Raw genomic sequence first — 12,451 nt, forward strand, 5'->3', positions numbered from 1 at the left:
TTTAAAAAATTCAATCACTGTTTAATTAAACTGAATAATTTGGCTCCAAACCGAAATTTGAGAGCAGTACACAGACAAATAGAAAAACATTTATTATATAGTAATTTATTAATTTTGGCGAATGTCTTCTGAAGGGCAATTTACAGCTTTTACCAGAGCCATAGTACAATACTTTATAATTACAACATTTACAGGTGCAGTTCAGTATGTCTTTTTACATCAAACGATGGGGATGAGCTGTGAGGGGAGCACAGAATGAATGTATTTAACACAGGTGCTGGAGACAAAGCAAAATACTTTTCGTTAGCCAATATTTAGCTTGCTCATTGACTCGGCTGACAGGAATGCATTTGTCTTAATCAGCCGCCGAGCGTCATGACACGCACATGACAGCTCATCATCGCTTTACAGCAGACGGACTGACAGGATTGCCAAACATAGTCAAGCAAAGCATCAAAAAAGTGACACGTTGTCGTCATTAACCTAAAATATCAACACTGCCACGCTCACAGCGTTATTTGATAGATTTACTTTGCGCGACCGTCCTTTAAACTGAAAAAATAAAAGCAGACTCGGAACACAGACGAGCGTCAACACCATGAGAGTGGAAAAAAAATGAACCGGAATGAGACTCAAACTGGTCCCAGGTTTCACTTTACATTTGGAGCAAAAGCAGTACGTATTGAAACTTTTCACTCAGACTCATTTATATTCCACAACACTCATCCTATAATAGAAAAGATAAAATATGTAAATTTAGGAGTGTAGAGTGCTTCCAGATAGCAATTTGAAGGTTAAGATTGATTCAGCAATATCCAGTATGTTTCTATATCCTGACAAAGAAGAAAAAAAGATAAAGAAACTTTTTTTTTTTAAAGAAGAAATGAATCAATAAAAGGTTACTGGAAAAGCCGTAGGTAAAGAAAAGCCTCGGCTTTACTGTCTCAAAGCACTCTTTCAACAGAATGGAGTCATGAACAAAAGGAGAGTTCATGGAGCAGAGATTTCAATAGTACCGGGGGCAAAGTGTTATTACAAATCTTCAGCACTAACAAAAAGCTGAACTCCTCAGTGTTGCTGAGGGGAAGCTTGTCTTCAAACTGTCATATTCTTCTGTTAAATCACCTCTCCCGACTGCTCCAGCGCTCTATTTATACATTAGCTCCACCTTTAAAGGCCATGACTGATTTCTTGTACCAGCACGGTAACAAAACATTTATTTAAATTGTCTTTTGGGATTGTTCAAACTCGCCTTTTCTCCTTAAAAAAAAAAATCATTACTAAAAAATAAATTTTGACAGCTTAAAAACCTAAAGTGAAAAACCGGTCGATGTAAAAATGAACGTTTGGATTTTTAAGAAGCCTGTTCATTAATAATTTATCGAGCCACCTCCAAATAATAAATAAACAAATGAATAAATAAACAAGCAGGCAAGCAAACATCAACAAACACATTTTCCCAGTATTTTTTTTCTTTCTTTTTTTAAAGTATAAATGTCTCTGGTAATCCAGCGTCCAATTCTGTGATATTCTTTGAAAAATAGTCTGATACAAGTTATTTACCACGCTGTCGTTTTCCAAAAAAGGATGTGGATAAGGAACGGTGTGAGGGCTCTGCTGTGGAACTGATGCGCCTGGCTACTGGTCACCATAGTCTGCGACTCACAGTCTGAAGTCTGGCAAAATATAGAGATCTGAATCCACGTAATACTCTGTTCTGTTTGCCCAGCTGTCAGTGAACACAGTCATCCCCATGTCTTCCCGCTGTAAACTCTCCCCTGTTTGATTCTTTCTCAGTCACTTCCCCCAGTGTTGAAAAAATACATTTTTTTAAACTCTTAAAACTAGCCTTTACTCCATACTTTTTTTTTTTTTTTTAAAGTAGTTCTGTGATGTGCTTCAGCATCCACTGGGGATTTTAACACACCTCTCCAAGGTTCTCATGGGAAAAGCCTGATGCATCCATCCAGCTCTGCTTATGCGAGATGGGTTCTTTCTGAACTGGAGGAAGAAAGCAAAATAGTGGGTAAGGGTGGTTGTAAAACAGTCTCTGTCCTTACACAGTGTTTCGTGCTGTGCGTCCTAACACACAGTCTCAGACACAGCCTGGAAAAAAAGGACCAGCGGTACAGGCATTTGGGCTAAAGCACGGTGGCGTTGTGGCCCTCCATCCTGGGCAGCCTGGGGTCTTGCACTGTTCCCATGGTGACTAGCAGTGGGCGGCTGTCCTCGGATATACCTGACCGACCCAGGGAGACGGAGGTGGGAATAGAGGCCCCTCTCTGGTGGGCGGCTGAGGCGGACATGGAGGCGCCCTGTTGGGAGGAAGAAGGTTGAGGAGGAGGAGGGGGGTTTAGGTTGCCGTGGGCGGCCTCCAGGGGCAGACCTTGCTCCTGGTAGCCGTAGCTGATGCTTCTGCAGGGGAAGCGTCTCAGTCTGTAGAGGGGAACCGGGGGCAAAGCGGCTGAATCTAAAAGCAGTGGCGTCTGGCCAGCGGGAGGTGGTGGAGGGGGTAACAGGGGTCTGCAAAGACCCTGCTGCTGCTGCTGCTGTTGATGGTGCAGCAGCTGGAGTTGGTGCTGTTGCTGGAGCGGATGCTGGAACTGCTTGTGCTGGTGCTGGAAACCCAGTGCTCCCGCCACCTCAGCCACCGTCCGGCCCACGTGCTCCTGCCCCTCGCCAGGCACCCTGCTGCTGCTGACTACTGCACCCCCCACCCCACCCTGCCTCTGCTGCTGCTGCTGCTGCTGTTGCTGCTGCTGCTGCTGCTGCTTCCTCTGCTGCTGCTGCAGGAACCACGAACCATACGTGGGGTTCCACAGACTGGTGCTCTTCCCGTTGTGACCCTCCTTCTCCTGCGGGTGGCCCTGGGTGAACGCCAGGTTGATGTGGCCCCCCTCCGGGTTTGGCTGGGTCGTGACATGGGGTCCCTTGGCAGTGACTGTAGAGGCGGCCGTGGAGGCGACGGCGTTGGTGGTGGTGATGGTGACGGAGGTCTGAGTGTGAGGTTGCTGGTGCTGGTGGATGTACGGCTGGGGCTGAGCTGACGTCTGTGCTTTGGCCTCCGACGCTGCGCTCGTCACAACAGCGTGCTCCCCACCTCCTCTGCGGCTCTCCTCTGCAGGATAGGATGGAGGCGGCTGTGGAACCTCCCCATCAGGCACCTGAGTGTTCACCAGCACTGTTGGAGCTGAGGGGTCGTCAGGGCGCATGGGTACACGCTCCTCCTCCTCCGGGACGGGTCCATACTCTATCGGCAAGGGCATGGTCACCACATCTGGATCCTAAAAAGGGGTAGACCATCAAGAGATTACAGTATTACCATGTTGTGTCATTCACGCCATTAATTTTAAAAAAAGAAGAGAAAAAAGGCAATTGACAGAGTGCAATCTTCAAAATTGTTATCTTATCTTAACACTTAAACAATGAAGCTGTACAGTATCAGGCAGGAAGATAAAATTAGAATTCTATAACCAAAACACAAAATGTATAATATGCTCAGTTCTGCATCTGTTTGTTGTATCTCGGTCAAAGATGATTTCCGTGAGTAAAAACATTCAGAAAATTTGAAAAGAGAGAGCAAACTGTCTTCATTATTCAAAAAGATAAATAATCCAGCATTAGTGAATCGCATCCTGTCATTTTCAGACAGCTAGTAAGAAACTAGTTCAGTAGCTTAATAGTTTTTGAGTGAATGATTTGTTGGAGAGCAAACTGTCATCAGAAGTTACCAGTTAAACATCTAAACACAGCATATCATTGCCACCCTCAAAGCTCTGAAGTGGGTGCTGCTGGGTGAAGCAGCTTCTCCTGTCAGTCTATGAAACTAATGAAAGCTGGAGCAGCTACAGTGTAGAGCTGTCAACTGGTTGCCGGGTGTCAAATATCACAACATTTTCTGAAGCATCAGAGTTATTATAAATGTACTGTAGCTGCTACAAGTATAATATTACTTAATAAATGACATGATAAATATTGCAAAGGGTTGCAAAATTCCGGGAATTTTCAAATGTTGGAGACTTTCCATGGGAATTAACGGAAATATATGATTTACAAATTTACATGTTAGGGAATGTAGTTAGAAAAAAACCTCTTGTAGCATAATCTTGGTTAAAACAACCAGATTTAATGCAAATACAGAACCCAAGGACTGCATGAAGTCAAGTAAGTTTTGATGATATTAGTGGGGTAAATCTATTTTATTGAAGTTTAACTACAAATTTGAAATCAAAATGTGTTTGCACAGTAGCTAGCTAGCTGGTAAATCAGATATGCTAACTGTAAGCTAGATAACACCACTTTCATTTTACGTTTTCAATGGGTCAAAGGGAATGTTTATTTTTCTCAACATTCATGTTTTTGTTGTTCAATGACAGAATTGACTAAATTTCTAATCACAACTAAATCAGTCAAAACAATTACATTTTTTAAAATTAGTTTGTATATTAAAAAAAGATTACCCCATATTTCCAGTTAATTCTCATATTCCCATAGCAAGTTTCCAACTTGGAATATTTCCAAAATTCCCCATCTTAACTTCCCATGGAAACTTTCCAAAAATTCACTGGAAATGTATCAGAAATTTTCCACCCCTTTGCAACTCTACATCCTACACAATGACAATATCTGACACAATCATTTTTTTGTATGAAAAACATTATATTATTTGGAAGCTAAACATAGAAGGTTTATAATAAGCGACTATCATTTTACTAGATGTTTAATCCTGGTGCCTGGAGATTGATTGGATCACAATTTAAATGCCAAGCGTGTTATTGGTCAGAAAGGTAAGATATTTTCTTCATACATACATTTTACATGGCAGTCAGTTACCTGCAAGCAGTAGTCGATCCTCTCCAGTATAGTTGAGAAGTTAGGTCTGTCCTCAGGCTGGTGCTGCCAACTCTGAGTCATTATACGATACCTAAAGATTCATAGGAAAGTAAAGAGAGTTTATTTAAAAGGTTTCTCCCACACGTGCACATAGAGAGAAAATGAAAAAAAAAAACCCCAAAGAAAACCTGAGGCTGACCAGCAACATCTCTCCCACTGCTTGAACAAATGCCAGATTGATCTCTTTCAGCAAAACATTCTAATAGTTGTTTTGATCGCTTGGAGCTGAATTAAAGCGTAGCCTCCCATCAGCCCGAGTGATTGTGTTAACTGGGCGAGGCGGATAACAGTTGTAGTTAAATCCTGAGATATGGTTTTTAATTGCCACGTTGATTCCAGCTGTAGTTCCCGCTTACAGCAAGTGTGGCGTCCCGTTGTTAGTTTGTTTGGCAACTTCAGATTAATAAAACACTGCGGGGCAATGTTTATTTATTTATTTCCAAAGATAAAAATTCACATTGTAAGGAGGATGCAAGGCGGATTGCAGAATGATCTGAGAGGGATCTGCAAAGCTGCCGCCTGACAGGTACGAAGGATGAAGCAGTGGAATTGCAGAGGTCAAATTGTGGCTCTGCTGTGTGGGTGAGAGAGAGAGAGAGAGTGGGAGAGGGAGAAAACGTGTGTGTGCTTCTGCCTGTATGTGGTTTTTTTTTAGGGCTGTAATCAACCAAAGAAAATCTTGGTCGACTGAAGTCCTGAAATTGTGCGATCGGTGTAATAAGCGGCAACACAGAGTTATAAGGACGCTTTTGCTCTCACACGCGCTGCATTTATAGTCACACAAACACACACGCAGACACTCTCTGGTGCGCGCTCTTGCTCGCTCACTCCAGATTCCGGGAGAATACGTCTCATTTGCGGGCGTTCGTGATCTATTTTTGTAAAATGCTGCCACACTGCTGATGTCTTGTCTTGACTGTAAATTAAACGCTCACAATTAAATAAATATTCAGCAAACCAACAGACCAAGGCCTTCTAGTACTTTCTTCAATCTGTCTCCAGTGGGTTGGGCTAATCCAAAAAAAAGTGAAAACAAGGGGGGTGTTCTGAAGACAGTGAAACAGGGGTGCTCTGAAAACACCCCCATTAGCAATTAGTGCTTTCCACCTGATGAAATTAACACGGCAAAAAATCGACCAATCAGAATTTTGGTCGAGCCAGAACGTGTCGACTGGGAGATTACAAGCCCTATTTTTTTTTTATTACAGAACGGACATGACAGGCGGCATCTGAAAGAGTGAGTAAAAAAAAAAGTTCATTCTGATTAGAAAATGTTTTTTAAGCTCCCTATCAGCTGTCCATGACTTACTCTAAATTGGGAGGCAGACATGAAAGAAACTGTTGGTGCGGTTTCCATATTAAAAGCACAGAGAGCAATCTCCCGTTACATTTTTTTTGAAGCCCTTCTAGGTCACAACTCGTTTATGTGTCAATATCAGCAAATCACCAGAGCCTTTCATGTCTTTGTATATATATATTTTTCCTCTGATGCCGCCTATGTGTGTGTGTGTAACATAATGTATGCAACATATACAGCTGAGCATCCTTCCTTCTTGTTTATGTAGCAGAGAAGCTTAATTGGACCTCATGGGATGTTCTATTCATTTTTCTTGTGGTCATGTGCAGCGTGTGAAAGTATTCTGCATAATGTGTGTATGTGTGTGTGTCTGAATTTGTACTTACACAGGCCCAGGGCAATTCTTGGGTGGGTCCATCCTTCCACCGTTGGTTACAAACTCCAGCACTTCCTGGTTACTGCGACTTGGATACGGCATGTAGCCCAGTGAGAAGATCTCCCACAGCAGGACCCCGAATGACCTTAGAGAGGCAGATGATGAGATGAGAGGAAGGGGAGACGGTTAGAGTGAGAGAGGAAAATCATGTCATAAATTATAAGCATCATCAGAGCTGTAAAGCTGTAAAGAAGCAGAGCAGAGGATGAGATTGAGATAGAGAAAAAGATATGGAATTAAAGAAAATGCATGGCTTAAGATCAAAGAGGAGGGATGGAGAAAAAAAAGGGGATAGAAGGTGCAGTTTGGGATAGTTAAGTGAAATGTAAGAGGTGGAATAACAGCAAGTAAGTGTGAAGGATTCTCACCATGTGTCTGTTTTGGATGTGAAGATGCCCTCCATGAAGGCTTCAGGTGGCATCCACTTCACTGGCAGCATGGCACGCCCACCCTTCCTGTAATAGCTTGCCCTGCACACACACACACAAGCAATCACACACACATTTTGAATTATACTTGATGACTAACCGTGTAGCTAATAACAAAGAGTATCATCGGTTTTGTTTGCCTACAAACAATAGATAAAGGTGGAACAACTGGAAAATTAAAAAGCAGCATTCAGAGTTTGCAGCACTTCTTGTCATGGCAACACCGCTGCTCTCAAAAGCACAGGGTGTGGGGAAAAAAAAGGAAAAGAAATGAAGAAAACTTCTCACATCCAGCAATTAATTCAGTGTTTGTCAGAGGCTGTATCAGCACTCTGATCCAATCGCATTTTCAGCTTCCTAACATTTTGGTGCGAGAGACCCTCTAAGAACTCCTTATCTCGCTGAGAGGAGAAGAGGGAGATTTTCTTTTCGCCGGGCCGTGCCCTGTCTGAGACATTTTTAATGCACCGCGTCGGTAAAGAAATTATCTGATGTGTGCTCTATCTGATGGTTGGCGCTGATAGAGGTCACCGCCCGCCTGGTTCATCTCGCCCCCCTATGCTCGAGGCGCTCGGAGACAGACGCGAACCGGGTGGGTGTCGCTCGGCTCCACGTCCATCATGTGCGTCCACACGGAGAAACGGACACGTATCAGGATGGGAGTTAAGTGATGTCAGCTGTGCGCGGCAGGGGAAACGCACCATTTGGCTTTGTTTACCGTTGCAGAGGAGATGAATCAGTTTGCCCACCAGTGAATTTGTCATAAAAATGACACTTTATTGCCCGAGCAGTTGTTTGTACACATGGCAAGTGCTTCATGATAAATAGGACAGTAATAGCCTGTAGATACAGGTCTGGAACTGGACGGTTGCCAGTTGAAATCCCTGTGTAGCAGTAACACACTCTTTTTCTTCGCCTTCAAAAAAGCAGATAAGTGAAGCAAGGATTGCTCAGCTGCACATGGCTTCATGGGAGAGGACTGTAATTACAGTGGGCAGCTCCCAGGTGTGAATGTGAAGCAGGGTGAGAAAAGAGCATTGTGCCCCAAGTTGGCATTCCCTGGACAAATAAAAGCTAAACAAATATAAATAGAGGAAAAGAAAAGAATGGCCAACACATCAAAAACAGGGCGGCAAAGAATAAAACAGACAGTTGCAGCATAATAAAACAGGGGACATTAAACAGAAAAGATTGCAGTGTTGGCAGCCTGAGCTACTCAGATACAGCAACCAAAGCCAAAACCTATCACATCTCTGCTTTAGTTTAAGGAGGATTCCAAGCTGCTGTTGCTCACCAGGGGCTAAAACGTCCAAAGTACTGCAAAACGTCAGGGCCTGTTTTTATCACATTTACACTTAAAACGCTTTAAAGAACCAACCAAAGAGAAGAAAGTTTTACAAGTAACCTATTCCTACTTATAGCCAAAAAGTTAAAGTAACTTATTCATTCATATAAACATGTTTTTAAAAGACTTTATATCTCTGGGAATATTTAACATGTGAAATTGACAACAATATATAAAACATATAGATATGGATAAGGATTAAATGGAAACAGAATTCTGCTGTTGGTAGATGAGGAACAGAGAAATAACACTACAAGGATAACTTAGTACGACACTGATGTGCAGATGATGCTTAGAAAGTGATTACTAACAAAATCAATGTCAGATTTATTTTTATTGTTGGTCTGTACCCCTGATAAATGTTAAAAAAGAGAAAGAAACAGTGGTGTAACATCCTATCAAATAGTAGCCTAAGCTAACCCATCATATTAGCTCTGTCTATACTGCAGTCATGTAGGATCTACTCTGAGCCAACTTAAGAGACCTTTCTTACATATAAGAGTATTTAAGTCAGTTAAGTTTGTTAAATAGTTGTTTGATCCGGTCTAGATGTTAAAAGTAATGTGGGAATAAAACAAACCTAATAGTGCTAACAGACTAAAACAGATGTGATAAATATGCACAATCTATAGACAAATCTCTGTTTTTCAACTGAAGCAGGAGACACAAGTCGATCATTATTTAGCCATCTGTAAGCCAGCTTTTTGGTGTGATACTGACTCTATTGTAGCTGACATTTCTTTTTTTAAAAACTTAATTTAGCTGGAATTTCTTTAACTCCAAATTGAGGTTTGAAAGCTGAAGGAAAAAGAGACACCAGACTTTTCCATAGTGTCCTTAACAAACACTCATCATTGGATTTAACTCGGAGCTACAGCTTTGTTTTCTTTACTGTAGAATAGAGTAGAGATAAACTGAAATTATATGCTTTCAGATAATATACACTTAAAAAAAAACTATTGGCATAAAAGTTAGCCTTGAGGGAAATCACACATTATCAATGAAGCAGAGAAAAAAACAATCACTTAGATGAGTGTGCTGTTTGACGGATGAGCTGAGAAGCAGTGCAGATCCCCCGCCCCCCTCCGCCCCCACGCCTTAATACATCACTTAGAATAACACAATCAATTCAGTGATGGGAATCAGTTACCACCCTCAGTTTTAAGCCTTCAATTAGAGGATTGGAACCTGCCACTTTATTTTTCTATTGTCGCACCCCCCCCCCCCTTTACTACTCATCCCTATCATTTTCCTGTCAGTCCCAACAAAACTAAGTAGTAAGAGAAGCGGACTGGCCTTCATCAAAACATGCAAACAACTGTGTTCTGAAAAACAAAAAGGCTGATTTTAATGATGAGGAGTTTACAAAAACCCCAAGCTGCAACATTGTCTCAAGCTGTTTGTCTTTTTGTTGTAATATAATAACAGCTGCTGCCTTTCTCTGACCTCTGAAAGTAAAATAAATCTTTCAAAAAGACAACCCAGGCAGATGAAACTTCTTTTGGGAGCCGCCACTCAATCTGTTATCTATTAGAAAATAATGGAATATGTTGAGATTGAGAGATGGTAAAATATAGAGCATAAAACTGATAATCCCCCTATCAGTAGATCAACCTCCTTTTTTTTTTTTTTAGCATGGGGGTTTATGGACATATTTATTACCACTGCTAACACCACCAACACAGTCTGAAAGCTGAGCTGCAGATTAGGGAGAGGCTTAAATACAGTCTCAGGAAATCTATGGAGCAAATGGAGGTGTTTTATATGCGTGTGTGTGTGTGTGTTTTTGTTCGCCTATCCTTGTGTGAGAAGAGAAGCCGGGGGGGGGGGGGGAACAGAAGAAGAACTAGAGGCAACAACTAACAGTAAGAGACTAAGGCGCCGGCTGACTGCGGCGAATAGAAAGCGAAATAGGACAACACATACCTGAGGACACAGAGGGGAGCATAAAAACCTGTGTCTATGTCCGCTGTGTTGAACGTCTTTGTTCTGGATTTACTCTGTGTGTGTGTGTGTGTGTGTGTGTGTGTGTGTGTGTGTGTGTGTGTGTGTGTGTGTGTGTGTGTGTGTGTGTGTGTGTGTGTGTGTGACCTGTACAAAGAGTAGCTCCAAGAATTTGTTGGGAATTTGGTAATTTAAGGCAAAACACTACAGCTTTTCTCCTCCGGATGATAAACAATGTAACCCAGCTTTTTATTTACCGCCGCATAAAGTTGCATGCGTGTCAGAGTATGTGAGCATAAAAGAGGAAATCCACGGAATACCATGTTCACACAGTACACCCGTAGCTCTCTCTTCCCCCCCTGAATATAGAAAGCTGACATTAAGCCTTGTCCTGGTCCCTCGCTGTGACACCCGTCCCCCTGCGATGGCCTTAAAAAGGACTTGCACATCCCTTGTCACTGAGCAGGAGGGCCACATCATGAGACAGCAAAAATAACACACCAGCAGCAGAGCGGCATTGTGTGCAAAACAACCACCCGCCCTGGCGATAGCAAAATAATCCCAGTCCGAAAACACCACAGCTCCAGGCGGAGGGATAAAAAACAAAAATCACAGCGAGGCACCTGGAAAAAAACCCTGACATCAGCAATTAAATCAAGCACTCCTCATGCGGCTCCCCGGGGGGGTGGGGGGGTTATTGTACAACAGCCTTCACCGGATGCTCCGAGAGTGACTTTGCTCTCGTGTAACTTTTTCCATCGGATGATTCGAAAGTGCTGCGTTGATATAGCTGAACGCTGTGACATATTTCCACCCGTTCTAATTTCTTGAGCAGATGAAAGGCTCGGGAAGATTTCCCCGCTGGATTGTGCATTCATTTAAAATGATGTCACGTGAAAATTGGTGGTGGTGGTGGCTATATTAAAAGAAATTCGAGAAAAGAATAATGAGACGCCGCCGGGGCTATAGATGAGCTGATGTAGATTAAAAGAAGGCATCTGTAAGACAGCGTGATGGAGAATAAAAACACTTTTCTCAGCTGAGCTTTAACATTTACCGGAATAAAAGTTCCCATGATGAGTGATTAAAGCTGAACACACGGGGATAAAAAGTATATATGGAGAGACAGCACTTTACCCTGATATACATTACATCTGATTCATTCTGTCTGGGCTGGATGCATGCTTTTAACACACTCACAAGGTGCAGAATGTATAATGCATGTTTTACACACACACACACACACACACACACACACACACACACACACACACACACACACACACACACACACACACACACACACACACACACACACACACACACACACACACACACACACACACACACACACACAGTGGACTGTACACAGTGTGCTCTTGTTTATCAGGCTAGCTGGAAGTAGGAAGTAAGAGAGAACAGTCACACAGTCCAGCTTTCTCTGGACTGTGTTCACTCACTGATGTTACTGGGAAGCAGTTTGGGTTTTGCTCTTGCATTTTGATTACTCCATCCTTATGGATGAAGAAGTGTCCATTGTTCATGTTCAGAGCCAAAGCACAAAGTAGTTAAAAGTTGAAGAGGAAGTGGGAAGCATCTGTCATATTTTATTATGGATCCTACTAGAGCCCGACCAATATATTGGTCAGCTTATATTATTGGCCGATATTGGCCTATCACAGACATATCGGTATCGGCGTATATGCTGTCCGATATGTACCGATATTTTTTTAATTATATAGGGAGCACTTAATATATATGTGATTCTTTTTCTTAATTCAAGTTACAAATATATGTACATTTTTTAAAATTTATTTAGCTAGTTTAGTTATTGAGTCAGCTGTCACTTAACACTTAGGTTTGCTTTCCGTCCGTAACAGTTCCTCTTGTGACCATGAAGGTGGTCTACTTTAGCAAGTAGCATCAGTTGCCTTGATCACTTTTTTAATGTATAAAATCTGAACTTTTAGAGCCATTTAGGAAGACTGCTAGTGGTAAGATATAATCCAGAACAGAAGATAGTCAAAGGTTTCACATAGGCTCTTTTAGTATGCAGTGACAAACATGCTTTTCTGTTTAAATAACAAGCATGGTTGGTGAAGGCTGCA

The 12,451-nt window shown here is 42.2% G+C and overlaps 1 protein-coding gene across 1 annotated transcript in view; it reads right to left on the bottom strand.

Moving 5' to 3' along the window:
- Positions 1 to 2,141: 2,141 nt before the first annotated feature.
- Positions 2,142 to 12,451, bottom strand: part of alk (ALK receptor tyrosine kinase) — a 361,055-nt gene continuing 350,745 nt past the window's right edge. The window contains exons 26-29 of the mRNA XM_062440190.1: positions 6,995 to 7,096; positions 6,577 to 6,711; positions 4,834 to 4,924; positions 2,142 to 3,284 (exon numbers count right to left, since the gene is read on the bottom strand). Of these exons, the coding sequence (XP_062296174.1) occupies positions 2,142 to 3,284; positions 4,834 to 4,924; positions 6,577 to 6,711; positions 6,995 to 7,096 (1,471 nt within the window). The remainder of the gene's footprint in view (positions 3,285 to 4,833; positions 4,925 to 6,576; positions 6,712 to 6,994; positions 7,097 to 12,451) is intronic.

The sequence above is a fragment of the Scomber scombrus genome, chromosome 19, assembly GCF_963691925.1.
Source record: "Scomber scombrus chromosome 19, fScoSco1.1, whole genome shotgun sequence".
Lineage (NCBI taxonomy): Eukaryota > Metazoa > Chordata > Actinopteri > Scombriformes > Scombridae > Scomber > Scomber scombrus.